The following is a 21649-nucleotide window of genomic DNA, read 5'->3' as shown; positions in this document are numbered from 1 at the left end:
CTTTCAACTTCTCTCTGAACTTTAGATTTATTATTTGGTCCTTTGTGCTGGTTATTGCAACATGGTTTTGGCCGTGTCTTAGTTTATCTGGTAACCGGTGTCCTGTTAGTTTACAGATTAATTTACCATCATTTTTGGCATTCCAACATTATTTTTACAACACATTGCTATGGTCGATATTGTGTAAAGCTAGACCTATGGGTACAATACACACCTTGCAGGACCTCTTAATTATTGACGGTATGTTTTCCAAATATACGAAAGCTTAGGGGGCGATTTTGCCAGCCCTGGGGAGGTGGGTATGGAGGCGTGACTGCTGGGAAAATGGCAGAATTTGGGGCGGGTGCTCAACCCGCCTCCATGCCATCTTCCCAGGAGGCGGGTAGCCGTCCCGCGCTGGGTCCTATCTCCTTGGAGGCGGGAAGGGATTAAAGCTGGGTAGTTAACAGGCAGAAAATAGGATTATCCCCTTTTTGTCCTCCAGTGCAGGCTTCCCGAAGGCTCCGAAACCCGCAGGTCAGTGAGGTGAGTAGGGGGTCGGAGGGGTGCAAAAGTGTGCTGTGAAGGTAAGTGATGGGTGCAAGAGTGGAGAGGTGAGTATCTTGGGTAAGTGCAAAGTGTTTTTAAAAGTGTACTTGCCTTTGTTTCTCCCTGCAGGCTTCAGTCGGCTTGTATGCGGAGCATCTCGGACCTCCGTGTTGCAGATGAGAGATGGCCGTTGCCTTCTCGGATGCAACAACCATCTAATTTCTGTAAAAGAGAGAAGTTGATGAGGTCTTGAATTCAAGACCTTATCAAACTACAGAGAATGTCACTGTTTGATGGCATTGTTTGACAGCTCTGTGAAGCTAATTCATCTGTCAATACGTTGATGTTCTCTGCAACTGGCTTTCCCTTAATTGGCCTGCTAAGCCCGCTGGGCGGGCTTAACAAGATCAATCAAGGGAAAATAGCGTGGGTTGGCCAGAAGTTGCTGGAGGTGGGACTGAAACCCGACAAGTGGGAGTCCCGCCTCCAAAAGCTCCCCATTGAGAAAATCACCCCCTAGAGTAAACCTAAATGTTGTAGAAGAGATTAAGCCAAACAAAAAAACACTGATCTTTGCTCATTTTTTTTAAAGAGAGAATTGACTTTTTATTTCAGGTGTCTGGTGCAGACGTGTCTCACAGGGAATGGCGGCCACAGATTTACAGGAGGTGCACAGACGTCCTGTGGCTCGTTATCTTCTGTCTCTTCTGGGCTGGAATGGTGAGTGTGTTGCAGTCAGAACAAGTAGGAAAAATGTACTGCTCAACCAACAGAAACAGAATGGCTTCAAGTCATTCTGATCATCAGAGCGGTGGTTTGAGAACAAATGTCTTAAATCTATTGAGTTTAAAACTAGCCCAGGTAACATTTTCAACACTATCTTTAAATATAAAATTGGAAAAATAATGGTGATAAATACACTACTAAACTACAATAACTGTCTCCTTATACCAGGTTGAATTTCTGGTCTGATAACAGACTAGCATTTTGTGCTGGAGTTGTAGGGCTCACATTTTCTTCACAATTATCCAGTGAGATCTCTTACCTTGCCTTGGTCCTCTAGTGGATGCAAGCCAATTCTCTGCAAGGGTGTTGGAGGGTAGTCAGATGAGGTATGCTGATCCGGGATGGTCTGACAAGCCACCAGCCTACAGTGTTGGTTGATGAGATACGTGGACCTGCGAAGATATTTGGGGGGAACGTGTGGTGGGAGGAGAGGAAGCCACTTGTGTGTCTTTATTGGTGATTAATTATCCTAAAAAAAAATGACTGATTATTGTCACGTAATTGCCAATCAGGACCCTCGGATCTCTCTCATTTTCCATATGCATTATTTTCTTTCCATTTAAGTAATAGTCCTTTCCTGGATTTTTTTTGTCCCCATGTGAAGCACTTTGCATTTCTCTGCATTGAATTTCATCTGCCACCTATCTGCCTAATTCCCAAATATTTTCAAATCCTCCTGTAGTTTATCCTGTTTAGCTTTGCAGTCTACCACCTTCAATGGCTTTGTATCATCTGCAAATTTAGCCACTGTGCTCGTGATACCTCGCTCCAGATCATTTGTGAATATATTAAACAGGCGAGGTCCCAAAACCGGTACCCTGCTGGATCGCACTGGTAATATTCTCCAAGGCTGACGACCATATCTAAACCACCACCCTCACTGGTCTATTGGGCAACGAATTGCGTATCCATTACAAAATATTCCCACTGATTACAGCTTTCTTTATTTACAGTGCCAGCCTTTCCGAAGGAATTGCATCAAAGGCCATACTGAAATCCAAATACATCCCATCCACTGCTTTACCCCATCGAGCTCCTTTGTCACTCCATCAAAGAAAACCAGTAAATCAGATTGACAAGGCATCCCCTCCATGAGTTCATATTGCCTATCCTTTGATTTTATTTCTATCCAGATGCTTCATGATCTTTAATGAGGGTTTCCCTAACTTTACCCACAATGGACCTCAGTGGCCTGTAGTTTCCTGGGTTACTTTTGCTACCTTTTTAAAAAATAGTAGTAAGATCTGCCTTTCTCTAGTCCCTAGGCACCTCTCCAGTATTCATTGATTTAGGCATTTGATACTATTGCCTAGTTGATCTAATGATTTTAGCTGCTAATGGAATTGACCCAAGTACAGGATGGCTGAAGCACTGGATTTTTATCCTAGCTGTATTAATAATTGCACCATGTTGTATAGGCTCCTTTTAACTCACTGGGCGATGTCCACTGAAGCACATCTTGGGGGTAATTTTCACCTTGCCACCTGGGCAGTATTGTGAAATCAATGGGATGTAAATCGGACGCGTTCTCTAATGTGCAGTAGGTTCCACTCCCCCACATTACTGCCCAGGTGACAACATTGAAAACCACCCCCATCATGTTTCAGCCGTGACAATGGTTTGATTCCCCACAGGCATTAAAATATTAATCAGCACTTGTATTTTTGAGTGAAACAATTTGCCAACAACAACATGGGTGGAAAATCCAGTGTTTGTGTTGTGTTATGCACCCTTGAAAAGTCTGTTGTTGATAATTACCTTGTACCTTTGATTCTTATCTACACCCACAGCATTCTGTATTGGTTTGCGTCTTATCGATGCTCAGCACGTCCTTGTGGCAAACCAAATATGGGCAATAGCTTGCACAGGAGCTTTCGACCAATTCTGTCAAACTTTTTAAAACCTGTGCCACTAACATTTAGGGGCCAGCCATGCTCATGGGATTCCTCCAGTAACTTTATTTTCTAAGTTATTTATTGTATAATGCACCATAAGAAGAAGCATTTATTAACTGGAATATAAGCCAGCTGTCAACTCGGCATGTAAAATGTGGTACAAATATGCCAAAGATCTCCAATAACACCCCTGCATCCACCAATCAATAAAACAAAGACCTGAAATTCCTCAGTTTTATCTAGTTGGGAAGGTTGTACAAGTTGGCTGGGGGGGGGGGGGGGGAAGGGAATCTGAGGTGGAACCTGGCTGCTTTGGGTCTCCCCTTTTTTGGAAAATCTTCTGGTCACCCCATCCTGATGTCATCGATTGATGGGGTTCCCTGCCAGATATCTCACTCACTCCACTTATCCTGCAATCAGCCTACATTATTATGCTTACATGGTGCAGATGTGCTCGCTATACAAGCCAGGCCAATTTCCATGCCCCTCCCAGTGGAGTGGCAAGGTGCTATTGAAGGTGCTAAGCTTATAGCGCAGAGCTTTGTTGGAGCATGAATGCTTTGCCACAGGGAGTCGTTGAGGCAGATACCATTTATTAAAAAAAAAAGAAAATTGGATCCATTTTTGAAGCAGAGGAAGATGCAAAGTTATGGGAAGAGAGCAGAGCAGTGGATTCATTTTGGATTATTTTAGCAAAGAGCCAGAAATGTGGGAACAGGAGTCGGCCATTCAGCTCCATTCAGTTAGATCATAGCTAATCTGTATCACAGCTCCATTTACTCGCCTTGGTTCCATATCCCTTAATATCTTTGCCTAGCAAAAATCTATCCATCTTAGTTTTGAAATTTCCAATTGACCCCCAGCCTCAACAGCTTTTGAGGGGGGGGGGGGGGGAAGAGAGAGTTGCAGACTTCCACCACCACAGACATGGTGGGCCAAATTGTCTCCTTTAGTACTGTAAACTTTTATGGTTCTTTTTGGGGGCTTTGAACTCGCAATCTCTGGGTTGTTAGTCCAGTATCATAATCAATACACTATACAATGATATATCTGCAGCAGTGATGACACATATTGGTCCTGACAAGTGAATTCAGAAAAGAGCCCATCATTCCAAAGTTAGTACCGTAGGAGATGATGGCAGCTGTCATATAAAGGTAACCTGCTGATTGATGTACTGGAGACCAGAGGAGCTTCGTAGGTTGATCCTGGCAGTTTCAGGAACTTGGTCTGTCTGAAAACAGCTCAATAAATCAACACTGCTCTTTATTGTAATATGATCATTTTACACATCGCATTTGTGGAAAAACCTCAAAGCTGCTTCCTAGAAGTTAGATAAGAGAATGTAAGGGATAGATGACGAGCACAGGGCACAATGATTATGAAATACAGGAATCCCTCCCCAACCGTGGGGGATACGTCCCTGAAAACCCCTGTGGTTAGTAAAACCGCGGTTGGCAAATACAGTATAAAGGTTCAAATAACACAATATAAAAGCAATAAAATCATGTTATTTACCAGAAACATAGGAGCAGGAGTAGGCCATTCAATGCGATCATGGCTGATCATCCAAACTCAGTACCCTGTCCCTGCCTTCTCCCCATATCCCTTGATCCCTTTAGCCTTAAGAAATATATCCAACTCTTTCTTGAATATATTTAATGAACTGGTCTCCACTGCCTTCTGTGGTAGAGAATTCCACAGGTTCACCACTCTCTCTCTGGGTGAAGAAATTCCTCCTCATTTCTGTCCTAAATGGCCTACCCCTATCCTTAGACTGTGACCCCTGGTTCTGGACTCCCTGACCATCGGGAACATCCTTCCAGCGTCTAGTCCTGTTAGAATTTTATAAGTTACGATGAGATCCCCTCTCATTCTTCTAAACTCCAGCGAGTACAAGCCCAATCGATCCAATCTCTCCTCATACGTCATTCCTGCCATCCCAGGTATCAGTCTGGTGAATCTTCGCTGAACTCCTTCCATGGCACGAACATCCTTCCTCAGATAAGGCGACCAAAACTGCACACAATACTCAAGGTGTGGTCTCACCAAGGCCCTGTACAACTGCAGCAAGACATCCTTGTTCCTGTACTCAAACCCTCTCGCTACGAAGGCCAACATAGCATTTGCCTTCTTAACCACCTGCTGCACCTGCATGCTTACCTTCAGCGACTGGTGCACAAGGACACCCAGGTCTCGTTGCACTTCCCCTTCTCCCAATCTATTGCCATTCAGATAATCTGCCTTCCTGTTTTTGCCACCAAAGTGGATAACCTCACATCCACGTTATATTGCATCTGCCATGCTTCTGCCCAAATCATCCTGGAGTTTCTCGGCATCCTCCTCACAGCACACACGCCCACCCAGCTTTGTGTCGTCTGCAAATTTGGAGATATTACATCTAGTTCCCTTGTCTAGATCATTAATATATATTGTGAATAGCTGGGGCCTAAGGACCGATCCCTGCAGTACCCCACTAGTCACTGCCTGCCACTCGGAAAAAGACCCGTTTATTCCAACTCTCTGCTTTCTGTCTGCCAGCCAGTTCTCTATCCAAGTCAGTACCTTGCCCCCAATCCCATGTGCCTTAACTTTACATGCTAATCTCTTATGCGGGACCTTATCGAAAGCCTTCTGAAAGTCCAAATACACCACATCCACTGGTTCTCCTTTATCTATTTTACCAGTTACATCCTCAAAATTCCAGTCGATTAGTCAAGCACGATTTACCCTTTGTAAATCCATGTTGACTTTGTCCGATCCTGTCATAAATTAAAAACCGCATATACGCAAAATTCACTGCCGCGGTTGGCAAAAGTTGTCAGAGAGGAAACCGTGTATACTTGAAATCCGCTTATGGCAAAACTGCGGTTGGGGCGGGATTCCTGTGGCATTTTGTAAACGGGAGTCATTTTAAGTGCCTGTTTCTTGATGGAGATCCTTATAAAACCAAAGATGAGTGACTAACTAATGAAATAACTTGGTACTCTGTGGTTTTCCTTCCTAAAACAGTTATGCAATTCTAGTACATGTAATGAGTGTGTTATCTCGGTGCGTTCTGTCGATAGCTATGTCTTTACTGAGATCACTACATATAATCGGTAATATTTTCTTCAGTGTCTAACAGTTCCAAGAATATGCTAGAGGCAAATTAAGATTTTGCTAAATGTTTTACAAGGCTGAACTTTTCTCCCGTTGATTTGACTTTGCCTCCTATTGTGGTCATTGGCTGCCCGTCAGGAACTTGCAGTTGATTGCTGTACAGACATTTTGGAATTTTAAAAGTATTTTGATCTTTGGGAAGTGCAATACGAGATTGTTCTTGACATTCAGTTGCTATTTGGAGCCAGTGATGTTCCATGGCATCCTTGGTTCCTTGTTGATGGTGCAGTGTCGGCGTGAGGAGGATGATGCGGTGTCGGAGTGAGGTCGATGGCGCGGCGTCGGAGCGAGGGGGACGGTGCGGCGCCGGAGCGAGGAGGTCATGAGTTTTTACATATAAATGATCTTTTTCTGGCAGATGTGATGGAGCAGTGACAAATTGCAGGTCTTTCTTTCAGTGATGGAGTAAAGTTTGATCAATGATCTGAAGTGATGGTGTAGTGGTCTGTCCGCCACGCCTGTGCCTTGGTTTGGTTATAGTATCAAATTGACCCAGCACCTTGTTAGGTATGTTGCTGGTGATAATGGTTTCACCATAGTACTAATCTGAGTAAATAAATGGAACTGATGTACATCAGAGTGTGACTTGATCTTTCATAATGAATACAGTACTTGAGAACTAAATATGGTATTGATCTCTGGTATGCAGTGAACACACTTGATTACTCAAGACTTAAAACATTTGGTGAGAACAGAAGATTTGCCAAAGTACTTTTTCAATCTTATCTTGCTTGCCCTACTAAAGTTGATGCAAATGAGGCTGTAAAAAATGTGATTAACTTATGCAGTGCTTGGGATGAACATTGATCTTGTCGGTGCTTTAGTCAGAATGATTTACACAATCACTGCTGAAATTCACAACAATTCAAGTCTGGCAGCAGTATTTTTTTATTTTATTCTCTGATGTAGATGAGTTCAAGGCCGAGACAAGGTCGCATTTATTGCTTATCCTTAGTTACCTGATTGCCTACATTTAGGTCGATCTGTCTATTCTTAAAAACTGTGAGCTTAGTTGCGATGGGGCCGATTTTTGGCCTCGTTGCCCCATTTCTTGTCCAGCGCTTTCCCGCCAAAACGGGCGGGAGCCTCATTAATCTAAGCAGATTGAGCTGCGTAAGATCCCGATTGAGTTTTACTGTTGCAGTGTATGGTCTGTGCACTGCACAAGCCCTGCCCGGTGGAACTCCACATAGAGTGGCCTTACCAGTAGTCTTTGAAGTCTCTGGCGGCAGGAGGGGCCTGAATGTTTCACCTGTCCCTAAAGAAATCATCCCGTCTGCTGCCGGGCCCACTGTGCCCCTCCCCCACCGCTATCACCTGCCCTCCCCTTTTAATTTAATTAAGGCATTATACCTGTCCCACATTTCCATCGTTCTGTTGTGGACTGTTCGTGCACTAAACATCCTGCCAAAACGTATGTCGTGGCAAAAAATCCTAAAGACTTCACGCTTTGTGGCTTATTTATTCTAGTAGCCGTGCAAATGGCACTTGAAAATTTCTTGTTGACGTCACCAAAAAACCCACGCAAGGGTGTAAAGCAGGCATTGAGAGTGCAGGTTCTCTGGGCCTGCTGCTCCGTGTAAATAGTTTACCACAGAACGGGAATCAACCTCTCTGCCCCCACCCGGCCCCATATGCTGTGTACCTACCCCAATATGCTGTGTGGCTACATGTATTTTATATGAAAAAATATTTTTGTTAGTTTGTGAAGCCGTTCTCGTGAAATGGTTGTAGAAAGAAAAGGTCGCAAGGTTCAGCCCAAAAGACAAGCAACCCTGGAATTTCTGCAGCTGGAGACCTGACTGGTGGTATGTGGAGTATTTGAAGACTCCTGGAAGTTAACAGTGACTAATTCACCTTTGTTTCATTGCTACGCCCTTTGCTCTGACTCAGCCTGTAGCTTCAACCGCCATACACACACATTCCTCCTGTGCTTTGCTATCTTCATAGAATCATACAGCACAGAAGGAGGCCGTTCAGCCCATCGTGCCTGTGCCGGCTGAGTTCCACGCTCCTGCTCTTTCCCCATAGCCCTGTAATTGTTTCCTTTTCGAGTACAGGAAACTCTTTGGTATCCGGCACTGACGGGACCGTGATGGTGCCGGTTGATTAAAAATTCCGGATGACGGAGAGGGTTATCTACCAAGGCTATTTTTAACAAACAAAAATAAAGAAATGTGCAGTATACAGTAATTGGGTAGTCCCAGCAGCGCGGGAGAGTCAGACTCCTGCTATTAAGGTGTTTGGACTTCCGACAGCACCAAGAAGCCGAGTAGTGGTAGTTTGGAGAACTACCCCCACTGACTAACTCGGCCACCGCGGGAGACTCGGACTCGGCAACATTTCCGGTTATTGAGGTGTTGTTTCCGGAGTATGAATTTTGCCGGTTAATAGCGAATTCCAGATATTCAGGTGCTGTTTAAACGAGAGTTTCCTGCATATATCCAATTCTCTTTTGAAAATTGCTATTCAGTCTGTTTCCCCCCACCCTTTCAGGCAGTGCATTCCAGCTCACTGTGTAAAAATAAATTCTCCTCGTTTCCCCAGTGCCCACCCCTAGGTTTTTATCTTAAAGTTGGTGCTGATCTTAGTTGGGGCTCTTGAATTGACTTCATCGTATCTGAGCTAAAACATAAAACAGCAAGGATTTTTTTTTAGTGGCGTTGGTTCAGGAACAAATATTGGCCGGGACACCTAGGATAACTCCCCATCTCTTCTTCAAAATAGTGGCATGAGATTCTTTACACTCCGTGTCCCATCACCCTGTAAAGTGCTTTAAGTGCATGAGCACTATAGAAATATGGTGTGTTATTAGTGACGGCGTTGGCTGTATGTTTACTGATATTTACTATGTATTAGGCGGTGACTGGGACCCAAAGGTGGCATATGCTGCATAACCACTGATAGAACAGGTTATGAGTGGGCAAGTCTTTCCGATTTCTGTGTAGATTTGTAAGTCCGTATTGGAACAGTACCTTTGTACGTCGGATGGAGTGAAAATGATTTAGTTGTTATGAAACACTGTTTATTTTATAGAACTTACGAATATTGATCAAAAAGAAATGTGATGCAAACAAAGGACTGGAGTTCATTCTCTGCCTCTTTCTCCTTTTAAAACGCTCCTTGAAACCTACTGTTTTGACCAAGCTTTTGGTCATCTGCATAATCTCTCCTTATGTGGCGCGGGGTCAAATTTTGTTTTATAACACTCGTGTGAAGTGCCTTGGGACGTTTTCTCAAGGAGCTATATAAATACAATTTTTTATTTTTATTTTTTTATTTTTTTAAGAGGGTTAAAATTGAAAAGCAGAGAAGTAATGTTAAACTTGTAAAGAACCTTGGTTAGACCACACTTGGAGTAGTGTGAACAGTTTTGGTCTCCATATTATAAAAAGGATCTAGAAGGACTGGGGAAGGTGCAGAAAAGATTGACTAGAATGATACAAGAACTGAGGTTATACCTATCCGGAAGGATTGACCAGGCTGGGGCTTTTTTCTCTAGAAAAGGGAAGACTGAGGGGTGACCTGATAGAGGTCTTCAAGATTATGAAAGGGTCGACAGTGAAGATTCCCACTTGTGCGCGAGACCAGAACTTGGGGCCATAAATATAAGACCGTCACTAATAAATCTAATAGGGAATTCAGGAGAAACTTATTTACCCAGAGAATGGTGAGAATGTGGAACTCGCTACCACGGAGTGGTTGAGGTGAATAGCATAGATGCATTCAAGGGAAAGCTAGATAAGCACATTAGGGAGAAAGGAATAGAAGGAATAGTTCATGGGGTTAGATGAAGAGGGGTGGGAGGAGGCTCATGTGGAGCATAAACACTGGCATGGACCAGTTGGGCCGAATGGCCTGTTTCTGAGCTGCAAATACTTAGTGTAATTGTCTACAGCTGAATTTACAATCGGCTCCTGTAAATTCCAAACCTTCAGGCACTTTACGCCAATCTTTCAGCTGAATGGAGAGACTGTATCTTGCACCCTGACTGACCACAATGCAGTGAATCCCGCCTTTACCATAAGCTCAGTGGAGTAGACATTGCCGACAGCCTTTGCTTCAATTTAGCAACGTTTTTCTAAGTGGATTTGGCCAATGTTATGTATGAAATACTATGAAGGTCGGGGAACAGAAGAATGTGGCTTCAGCTACTAAAACCAGCACTGATTTGCTCACAGGATTGGGGACCGTATTCTCAAATAGCTGGGTGGTAAACCCCAGCTCGATCCCATTTCCTTGATGAGTTAAGGAATTATCTGGTGCTCCTGATGAATTGATTCAGTGTTCTTGCATTGGTCTGTTTTGTCTTATAGTCCAGGACATGTAATGTTTTTGTGGTTAAGTGTTTCAAAACAATCTAGTACCAGTAAATTCTTAATTTCAAACAAACTGTACAAATGGATGGAAAAATAATAAATCTAGTTAAATGTGTTTACATTTTTGGACTTGCTTATAAATAAATGAATAGAGTACTTAATTGATTTCGATTACAGTACTGTGTGGTAAACCACTGTCATACCTGTCTGTGTCTATGTGTATTCCACTAGGTACAGGTCTGGACATGCCTCGGCTGACTCCTCCCACTATTCCAGGTATATAAGTGACTACCTCCCAGTCCCTTAGTATTCTGGACGGGTCGACCACTCGAGACAAGACCTTCATTCTTTAGTTAATAAAAGCCTGGTTGTTACTCGCTCAACCTCAGTCTTTTGAGTAATTGATGGCGCATCAATTTTATTAACTAAATTTTTTATAATGGAGAAGATCCTCACACCAGCATACCTGGACAGTCGGGAAGCGGACGCTTCCACCAAGTTTGCTCACTGGCTCACGTGCTTCGAGACATTCCTGACTGCCTCCACTGCGGTCGAAACGGATGCGGACAAACTGTCTGTCCTGTTCTCCAAGGTGAACCACCGAGTGTACTCAGTCATCCGGGACGCGACCTCGTACACAGCCGCCCTCCAGCTCCTCAAGACCCAGTACACGCGCCCTGTGAACGAAGTATATGCTAGGCACCTTCTGGGGAGTCGCAAGCAACAACCTGGGGAATCGACTGAGGAATACCTCCAAGCACTGTCCGTGCTTGGCCGGGCCTGTGGGTGTAAGGCGGTAACGCCCACTAAGTACACGGAGGAACTGATCCGGGATGCCTTCGTAGCGGGCCACAGGTCCAACTACACCCGACAGCGACTGCTGGAGCAGAGTGACCTCACCCTCGACAAAGCCTCCGACATCGCACTAACGCTTGACGCAGCCTTCCGGGGCATGGATGCCTACTCCTCTGCACCGTGGACGCCGCGGGGAACGACAACCTGGGACACGGTAGGATAGCACCGTGCCACCCCAGCCACAGCCCAACAACGGCCCAACTACCGCAGCAGTGTCCCAAAGCCAGAAATGCTACTTCTGTGGCCAGGCCAAACACCCCAGAGCGCGCTGCCCGGCGAAGAATGCGACCTGCTCGGGCTGCGGGGAAAAAGGGACACTACGCCAGCGTCTGCAAGGCCAAAGCCACCCCGAACGCCAGCAGCGCCGCGTGTGGGCCGTGCGAGCCGCCATCTTGGGCAACCCCAGCCATGTGCGAACCACCGCAGCAGCAGCCATCTTGGACGACTCCAGCCACATGGGAATCATGGACACCGCCATCTTGGACACCAGCCGGGACGCAGCAGACCGCCAACCCCCCCCCCCCATCTGATACTCGCAGCAACACACCGACCCCTACGCTGGCCTCTGTGACGCTGGACCAAACGAGACCGCACCAGCTAGCTCGGTCCAAAATGGACGTTAAGGTAAACGGCCATGCAATAAACTGCCTTTTTACTCCGGGAGCACAGAGAGCTTCATCCACCCCGACACGGTGCGGCGTTGCTCTCTCCCAGTCCTGCCTGCGCACCAGCGGATTTCTATGGCCTCCGAGTCCCAGTCAGCGGACATTGGCGGCTACTGCGTGGTGACACTAGTAGTAGACGGGACTGTGTTCAATAATTTTAAACTCCTGGTCCTGCCCGACCTCTGCGCTGCCGTTCTACTGGGGTTGGATTTCCAGTGCCACCTCAAAAGCGTTACGATGGCGTACGGTGGCCCCCTCCCCCCCACTCACAGTCCGCAGCCAGCAGCCTCCAAATTGCCCGCCGCGCACCAGATGCAACCTCTCCACACTCAGAGTCCCACCCCCCCCCCACTGTTTGCTAACCTCACCCCTGACTGTAAGCCCATCGCCACAAAGAGCAGGCGATACAGTGCCGGGGACAGGGTTTTCATCAAAACCGAAGTGGAACGGCTCCTGAAGGAGGGGATTATTGAGGGCAGCTCCAGCCCCTGGCGAGCCCAGGTTGTGGTCATAGAGTCATAGAGTTTTACAGCACAGAAAGAGGCCCATCGTGTCTGCGCCGCCCATCCATCCCTGTCCAGTCTAATCCCATTTTCCAGCATTTGGTCCATAGCCTTGTATGCAATGGCATTTCAAGTGCTCATCCAAATGCTTCTTGAATGTTGTGAGGGTTCCTGCCTCCACCACCCTTTCAGGCATTGAGTTCCACATTCCAACCACCCTCTGGGTGAAAAAGTTCCTCCTCAAATCCCCTCTAAATCTCCTGCCCCTTACCCTGAATCTATGCCCCCTTGTTATTGACCCCCCCCACTAAGGGGAAAAGTTCCTCTTTATCTACCCTATCTATGCCCCTCATTATTTTGTACACCTCAATCAGGTCCCCCCTCAGCCTTCTCTGCTCCAAGGAAAACAACTCCAGCCTGTCTAGCCTCTCTTCATAGCTGAGGCGCTCCATCCCAGGTAACATCCTGGTGAATCTTCTCTGCACCCTCTCCAAAGCAATCACATCCTTCCTATAGTGAGGCGACCAGAACTGCACACAGTACTCCAGCTGTGGCCTCACCAGCGTTTTGTACAGCTCCATCATAACCTCCCTGCTCTTGCCTTCATTAGCCGAGGCATAGAATATAAGTATCCCATATGCCTTTTTAACCACCTTATCTACCTGTTCCGCTGCCTTCAGGGATCTATGTACATGTACACCAAGGTCCCTCTGACCCTCTGTACTTCCTAGGGTCCTACCACTCATTGTGTATTCCCTTGCCTTATTTATCCGTCCAAAATGCATCACCTCGCACTTTTCAGGGTTAAATTCCATTTGCCACTTTTCCGCCCATCTGACCAACCCGTTTATATCGTCCTGTAGCCGGAGGCTTTCCTCCTCGCAATTTACCACCCCACCAATTTTCGTGTCATCTGCGAGAAACAAAGCCTGGTCATCGACTACAGCCAAACAATAAACCGCTACACCCTGCTGGACGCCTACCCACTCCCCCGCATAGCTGACATGGTCAACCAGATCGCGCAGTACCGCGTCTTTTCGACCATTGACCTGAAATCAGCGTACCACCAGCTCCCTATCAGTCCTGAAGACCGCCAGTATACTGCTTTTGAGGCAAACGGCCGCCTCTATCACTTCCTTAGGGTTCCCTTCGGCGTTACCAACGGGGTCTCCGTCTTCCAAAGGGAGATGGACCGGATGGTCGATCAAAACGAGCTGCAGGCCACTTTCCCTTACCTAGATAATGTGACCATCTGCGGCCATGACTTGCAGGACCATGACGCAAACCTCGAGAAATTCCTCCGCACCGCCCAACTCCTGAACCTGACATATAACAAGGAGAAGTGCATATTCCGCACAGACCGCCTCGCCATCCTTGGCTGTGTTGTAGAACACGGGGTCATCGGTCCCGACCCGGACCGGATGCGTCCCCTTATGGAACTCCCACTGCCCCACTGCCTAAAAGCTCTGAAGAGGTGCCTAGGGTTTTTTTCCTACTACGCTCAGTGGGTCCCCTACTATGCAGACAAAGCCCGTCCGCTGATCAAGTCCACCTCTTTTCCCGTGACGGCAGAGGCCCGCTTAGCCTTCCACCGTATCAAGGAAGACATTGCCAAAGCCACCATGCACGCAGTGGACGAATCCATCCCCTTCCAGGTGGAAAGCGATGCGTCCGACTTCGCTCTGGCCGCCACCCTTAATCAGGCGGGGAGACCTGTGGCATTCTTCTCACGAACCCTCCAGGGCCCAGAGACCAGACACTCCACGGTCGAGAAGGAGGCCCAGGCTATCGTGGAGGCTGTGCGTCATTGGAGGCACTACCTGGCCGGAAAACGATTTACCCTGCTCACTGACCAGCGTTCAGTTGCTTTTATGCTCAACAACAAGCAGAGGGGCAAAATCAAAAATGACAAGATCTTGAGGTGGAGAATCGAACTTTCCACCTACAATTACGAGATCTTGTACCGGCCTGGGAAGCTCAATGAACCCCCAGATGCCCTATCGCGTGGCGCCAGCGCGCAGATCGATAGGCTGAGGGCCCTCCACAATGACCTCTGCCACCCGGGGGTCACCAGGTTCTTCCACTTCATCAAGGCCCGCAACCTGCCTTACTCCATCGAGGAGGTCAGGACCATGACCAAGAACTGCCAAGTCTGCGCTGAGTGCAAACCGCACTTTTATAGACCAGACAGAGCCCACCTGATAAAAGCCACTCGCCCTTTCGAACGCCTGAGCGTCGATTTCAAAGGGCCTCTCCCCTCCTCCGACCGCAATGTGTACTTCCTCAACATCATTGACGAGTACTCCCGGTTCCCGTTCGCTATCCCCTGCCCGGACATGACCAGTGCCACGGTCATTAAATCTCTGAACAGCCTCTTCACCCTGTTCGGTTTCCCCAGCTATATCCATAGCGACCGGGGCTCATCGTTTGAGTGACGAACTCCGCCAGTACCTGCTCGCTAGGGGTATAGCCACAAGCAGGACCACCAGTTACAACCCCCGGGGGAACGGACAGGTGGAAAGAGAGAATGCAACTGTTTGGAAGGCCGCCCTACTAGCCTTAAAGTCTAGGGGCCTTCCGACCTCCCGCTGGCAGGAGGTGCTCCCCGATGCGCTCCACTCGATTCGGTCACTTCTCTGCACTGCCACCAATGCCACCCCTCACGAGAAAATGTTTGGCTTCCCAAGGAAGTCCACATCGGGGACATCGCTACCGCCCTGGCTGACGTCCCCAGGGCCGGTACTACTGAGAAGACACGTGAGGGCCAATAAAACGGACCCCCTGGTCGAGAGGGTCGACCTCCTCCACGCCAACCCCCAGTACGCTTACATTGCGTACCTGGACGGGCGGGAGGACACAGTCTCCATACGAGACCTCGCACCCTCGGGGACCGCTGTAACCCACTACCCATTACCACCCCCCCCCCCCCCCCCCACGACCCGATATCCAACCCTAGCAGCCGGCACGCCTGAGCCCGTCACCCACGAGGACTACACTCCAGGGCCCCAGCCTACACGGGACGCGACGCCGGAAGCTCCACCACCCCTGCCGTCGCCACGTCGATCACAGCGGCAGACAAGACCTCCGGAGAGACTCCAATACACGAACTTTTAAATACACTTCACCCCGCCGGACTCATTTTTAAACAAGGGGTGAATGTGGTAAACCACTGTCATACCTGTCTGTGTCTGTATGTGTATTCCACTAGGTACAGGTCTGGACATGCCTCGGCTGACTCCTCCCACTATTCCAGGTATATAAGTGATTACCTCCCAGTCCCTTAGTATTCTGGACGGGTCGACCACTCGAGACAAGACCTTCATTCTTTAGTTAATAAAAGCCTGATTGTTACTCGCTCAACCTCAGTCTTTTGAGTAATTGATGGCGCATCATACTGACCTCGTTTATTCCCAGAAATTCATGGAAGATGGGCACGGTCTAATGATTGCTAAACAAAACTAAACTCTGTTTCTGGTACCCAGTCAGTCACGACCGTTACCCATCGCAGTTGCTAGTTATTTGTTATGGATGTGATGTGATCAAGCATCAATTAAATGGGTTGCATTGGCAGACACCATCCACTGTGACAAGTAAAGGCCTAAGACATAAACTACTACCTTTTAAACTTGAGGGAATATGTCATGGATACGTGGGAACAATTTCAAGGCTATAACCTGTATTTAAAGCCAGTAAGTTTTACTTTATTATAGTGGTGGCTAATGTCACAGTCCAGCACTTTAACTGCACTGACTGATTTCCGTGAATATCCTGGTGAAGAGAAGAAAGAATTTATATATTTATATAGCGCTTTACACATCATCAAAATGTCCTAAATGCTTCACAGCCAATTAATTACCACTAACTTGCTGCATTAATGGGCTAAGATTGTGATTATTTTACTTTTGGAGTATAACACCATATTTAATGAATAGAGTTAACCTGTGAGAAAGTCAAGTTAGCCCAAGAAGATACTAAAAATGGAGCCTCTATCTAGAAGGTAAATTGTTGCACTCAGCTTGGACATTGTAGCCCCCCGGTCAATAACTTGCCCATTCCAGCCCTTGGCACAGCCAGTATTTTTTTTTTTATAGATCTTTAGCTCCTGAAGGCAATTGTTTCATACATTTATAGAAACTGGAAAGGTCTTATAATTTAACTAATTGCTTTCAATATGCTGGGCTAATATATATAATAGTTATTGTGAGGTGTGTTATACCTATTGAAATCTAATCTAAATTATCCCTCTTTCATTGACATTTCTCAAGTAATTGCCAATACAAAATCTCGAATCGTATGACTAAAGAAGCTGCTCAATACCCCAAACACATCACATCACTGCGGGCCTGAACTCTCTACTCCATGCTCTGTGTATATATAAGGTCAGCTGCCTTCAAGCAGAATAAGAAATGAGCATAATTATCTACAGTGAGAGGGCACAGATTATAGTTACTATTTGAAGAAATATGGTTGAAGTCACAGTGATCCTTAAACTAATTGGTTTCAAGTTCCAGTGGGTGGCCCAGGAAATCTTCTATTTTTGGAAGGGGGTCTGGATTTTTAGAAAAATGCAGCTTCAAGCCTAACGAGCGAGTGGAAAATAAGTAAATTGCAATGTTGTTGTGCCCGTTGTTTTCCCTCAAGCAAGTGCACAGCTCACTAGCACAACTAGTGGCCAAAACAGAGCAGTTCATCCATACCTTGCTAAAATCAAATCAAAATCAACTTTTATTGTCATTGTTAGTGCACAAGTGCAGTACAACGAAATGTAGGCTTGTGGCTCCCGAGAGTGTACATTTGGATTAGGATATTTAAACATTCAACATACATTTGGCTTGTATATTAACATTAACATAACCATAATAAAGTGCATTGGCAGATGTGCAGGCTTTAGAGTTTATTTGTGGAGTTCAGTAGGATGACAGCCCTGGGAAAGAAGCTGTTCCTAAATCTGGTCGTACGGGTGCAAATGCATCTGTAGCGTCTCCCAGATGGCAGGAGGGCGAACAGACTGTGGCTGGGGTGGGTAGGTTCTTTGATGATGGTCCGTGACCTCCGTAAACAGCGTTTCTGGTATATGTGCTCTATGGTCGGTAGCCGGGTGCCGGTAATGCGTTGGGCAGTTTTGACTACCCGCTGCAGGGCTTTCCGGTCATAGCTACAGCTGCCATACCATACTGTGATACAGGTTGTCAGGATATGCTCTATAGTGCAGTGGTAAAAGTTAGAGAGGATCAGGGGTGACAGGTTACATCACTTCAGCCTCCTTAGGAAATATAGGCGCTGCTGGGCCTTCTTCACCAGAGAGGAGGTATTGAGGGACCAGGAGAGGTCTCCCGTGATGTGGACTCCGAGGAACTTAAAGCTGTCCACCCTTTCCACCACAGCCCCATTGATGTGGATGGGGGTGTGACTTCCGCCTTTGGACTTCCTGAAGTCCACAATGATTTCTTTGGTTTTCTTGATGTTAAGGGCCAGGTTGTTATCGGCGCACCACTTCACGAGATGCTGGACCTCCTCCCTGTAGGCTGACTCATCGTTGTTGGTGATCTGGCCTACTACCGTGGTGTCATCCGCAAACTTGATGATGGCGTTGGAACCATTAACAGCCACACAGTCGTGGGTGAAGAGGGAGTAGAGGAGGGGGCTTAGCACACATCCTTGTGGGGCCCCCGTGTTCAGGGTCGGGGGGGGGGGAGGTGCGGTTACCTAATTTGACAGACTGGGGTCTGTTTGTTAGGAAGTCCAGGGTCCAGTTGCAGAGGGAAGTGTTCAGGCCAAGAGTTTGGAGTTTGGTGGCCAGCTTGTTGGGGACGATAGTGTTGAATGCTGAGCTGTAGTCTATGAACAGCATTCTGATGTAGGTCTCCTTACCATCTAGGTGATTCAGGGCAGAGTGTAGAGCAGTTGTGATTGCATCCTCCGTTGATCTGTTTGCATGATAGGCAAACTGGTGTTGGTCAAGAGAGGCAGGAACACTGGCTTTGATGTGGGCTAAGACCAGTCTCTTGAAACACTTCATTATGATGGGTGTGAGTGCGACAGGTCGATAGTCGTTCAGGCACGTCACAGCCGTTTGCTTTGGCACAGGAATAATGGTAGCGGTCTTGAAGCATGTAGGGACTACTGCCTGGGCCAATGACAGATTGAAGATGGCGGTGAAGACATCAGCCAGCTGATTGGCACATTCCTTGAGTACCCGTCCAGGGATGCTATCCGGTCCAGCAGCCTTTCGTGTGTGTTAACTGGGCCTGAACATTTTGACATGACCATTCTTCGTAGCCTAGAGCTCCCAAGTTCTGGAAACATCCTTCTTGTTCTTTCCTTAACTCCCTTTAAAACACTAATGGAGCTACAACTTTACACTGACTGCATACTTGCATTCTTTGATTCATTCATTCATGTTTCCCATCCCAGTGTACGTACATCACTATACATTCATCTGCATTTCTTTTCCCCATTCAGTTATTGGATTTGAAATGTCTTGGCCCTGGGACCACAAGCAATGTAGTGGGGGTGGAATATGGGGTGGGACCTGGTTTTTGCCCAATACCTGGTGGTACCTGCCCTTTTCAGTCCCCACCCCCCTTCACAACCTCAGGTGGTAATGGGGTTAGGTGTATAATTCATCTGCTCACAAATGGCCGGGCATATTATGATCCCATAAAAATGCGGCAAGTACATTATATCATCTATTTCCCTCGATTTGCACAGTAACAGTACCGTGTGCAGGGGATGGGTGAGCATCCCTAGAATCCAGCATTGGAAAGAGCGTTGGGGGGCGGGCTTTTAAAATTTGAAAGCCTGGTTTCCTGAAAGCAAATGATCTCAGAACTCCAGTGTACTGGCCGCGCTAGACGTGCTCCTATCTAGTTATCCAGCAAGTTAAACACTTATTCAAAGTAATTCTTCGTGAAGCTGTTTGCTGTTTTGAAGCTTTACTTGAACAAATTTGTGAAACTGTAAACAAAGACAAAGTATGTTTTGTACATAAACTGAGTACTATACATTTGATATTACATAAGATATAACATATTTACAACAGTAGAATAGATTAATTGTATAACTAACTAACATTTGGACTCACTTCTGTAACTATCAAATATTAACCTTTTATAAACATAGTGTTATCAAAATACTACTCTGACAACGTTGCTATTATGCTAACAAACAAAGATACTTACAGATATTGCGCTTGGCCTAACATATGAAATCAGGTTACATTGGATTGTGAATCCTCCATTACTGCCAGGTTCTTCCTGGAATTCTACTTCCTGGGATTCTGCTTTCTGAGTCACAGAGGAAGAAAGGTACGAAGGTCAAATGACCTCTCACAGGAAGAAAGGAACGAAGGTCAAATAACCTCTGTTTCATACAAACACACTGCTAACACAATAACCACCAGCAGAGGGTGCTAACTGCATGTGAAAATGTCCAGAATGCCACTGCTATACGATAGCTACCACCAGATGGTCCAGAACATCCAGTGAAAGTGGCAACATTTTCCAGTTTTGTCCTACGGCTCCCTCTTGTCCCTGGGTGTGCGTCAAGGCACCACTGTAAATTTCCACCACATCCCCACACCTAAGGCGGTGTAAGCAACTGCCTCTTTCCGTGTTAGAATAAACGGGTCTTTTTCCAAGTGGAAGGCAGTGACTAGTGGGGTACTGCAGGGATCCCAGTTATTCACAATATATATATTAATGATCTAGACGAGGGAACCAGATGTAATATCTCCAAGTTTGCAGACGACAAAGCTGGGTGGGCATGTGTGCTGAGAGGAGGATGCAGAGAAACTCCAGTACGATTTGGACAGATTGGGCAGATGCAGTATAATGTGGATAAATGCGAGGTTATCCACTTTGGTGGCAAAAACAGGAAGGCAGATTATTATCTGAACAGCAATAGATTGGGAAAAGGGGAAGTGCAACGAGACCTGGGTGTCCTTGTGCACCAGTCACTGAAGGTAAGCATGCAGGTGCAGCAGGCGGTTAAGGCAAATGGTATGTTGGCCTTCAAAGCGAGAGGATTCGAGTACAGGAGCAAGGATGTCTTGCTGCAGTTGTACAGGGCCTTGGTGAGACCACACCTTGAGTATTGTGTGCAGTTTTGGTCGCCTTATCTGAGGAAGGATGTTCTTGCCATGGAGGGAGTGCAGCGAAGATTCACCAGACTGATAGCTGGGATGGCAGGAATGAGGTATGAAGAGAGATTGGGTTGATTAGGCTTATATTCGCTAGAGTTTAGAAGAATAGAGGGGATCTCATTGAAACTTTAAAAATTCTAACAGGACTAGACAGACTAGATGCAGGAAGGCTGTTCCCGATGGTGGGGGAGTCCAGAACCAGGGGTCACAGTCTAAGGATAAGGGGTAAGCCATTTAGGACTGAGCTGAGGAGGAATGTCTTCACCCAGAGAGTGGTGAACCTGTGGAATTCTCTACCAGAGAAGACAGTTGAGACCAATTCATTAAATATATTCAAGAAGGAGTTAGATATATTTCTTAAGGCTAAAGGGATATGGGGAGAAAGCAGGGACAGGGTACTGAATTTGGATGATCAACCATGATCGCATTGAAGGTGGAGCAGGCTCGAGGGGCCGAATGGCCTACTCCTACTCCTATCTTCTATGTTTTTATGCCCCTCCCAAAAGCTCACCACTGGAATTTCTGGGTCGTTTTGTCCAAATTTCTTTGCTAACTGTGCTTCTGGCATCTTTTAACACTTGTTGAACTGAGTTATTGTTGAGTGATGTTTGCTATGGTTCCGAGCCTTTTGGTGGGTTCGTGGTGTTGATATGTTACACGGCCCAGCTAGCAGTCGTGGCTTATTTACAAGTCTCTAGTCTCGAGCTTTGTTGTTGAAATTTAAACATAGCTCGAGCATTTCGATGTGTCAAGCAGGAGCAATTAAAGATTTTGCAACAGCAGCACTCGTGAGTCA

The 21649-nt window shown here is 46.6% G+C and overlaps 1 protein-coding gene across 2 annotated transcripts in view; it reads left to right on the top strand.

Annotated features, from left to right (window-relative positions):
* LOC147122304 (choline transporter-like protein 3) overlaps positions 1-21649 on the top strand; it is a 119686-nt gene that overhangs the window by 7325 nt on the left and 90712 nt on the right. For both annotated transcript variants that reach the window (XM_085983282.1, XM_085983281.1), the window contains exon 2: positions 1144-1248. In XM_085983282.1, the coding sequence (XP_085839408.1) occupies positions 1246-1248 (3 nt within the window). In that variant the 5' untranslated portion in view covers positions 1144-1245. The remainder of the gene's footprint in view (positions 1-1143; positions 1249-21649) is intronic.

The sequence above is a fragment of the Somniosus microcephalus genome, chromosome 3 (genome assembly GCF_052327205.1).
Source record: "Somniosus microcephalus isolate GS21.2 chromosome 3, FLI_Smic_1.0, whole genome shotgun sequence".
Lineage (NCBI taxonomy): Eukaryota > Metazoa > Chordata > Chondrichthyes > Squaliformes > Somniosidae > Somniosus > Somniosus microcephalus.
This window is presented reverse-complemented; position numbering and strand designations above follow the sequence as displayed.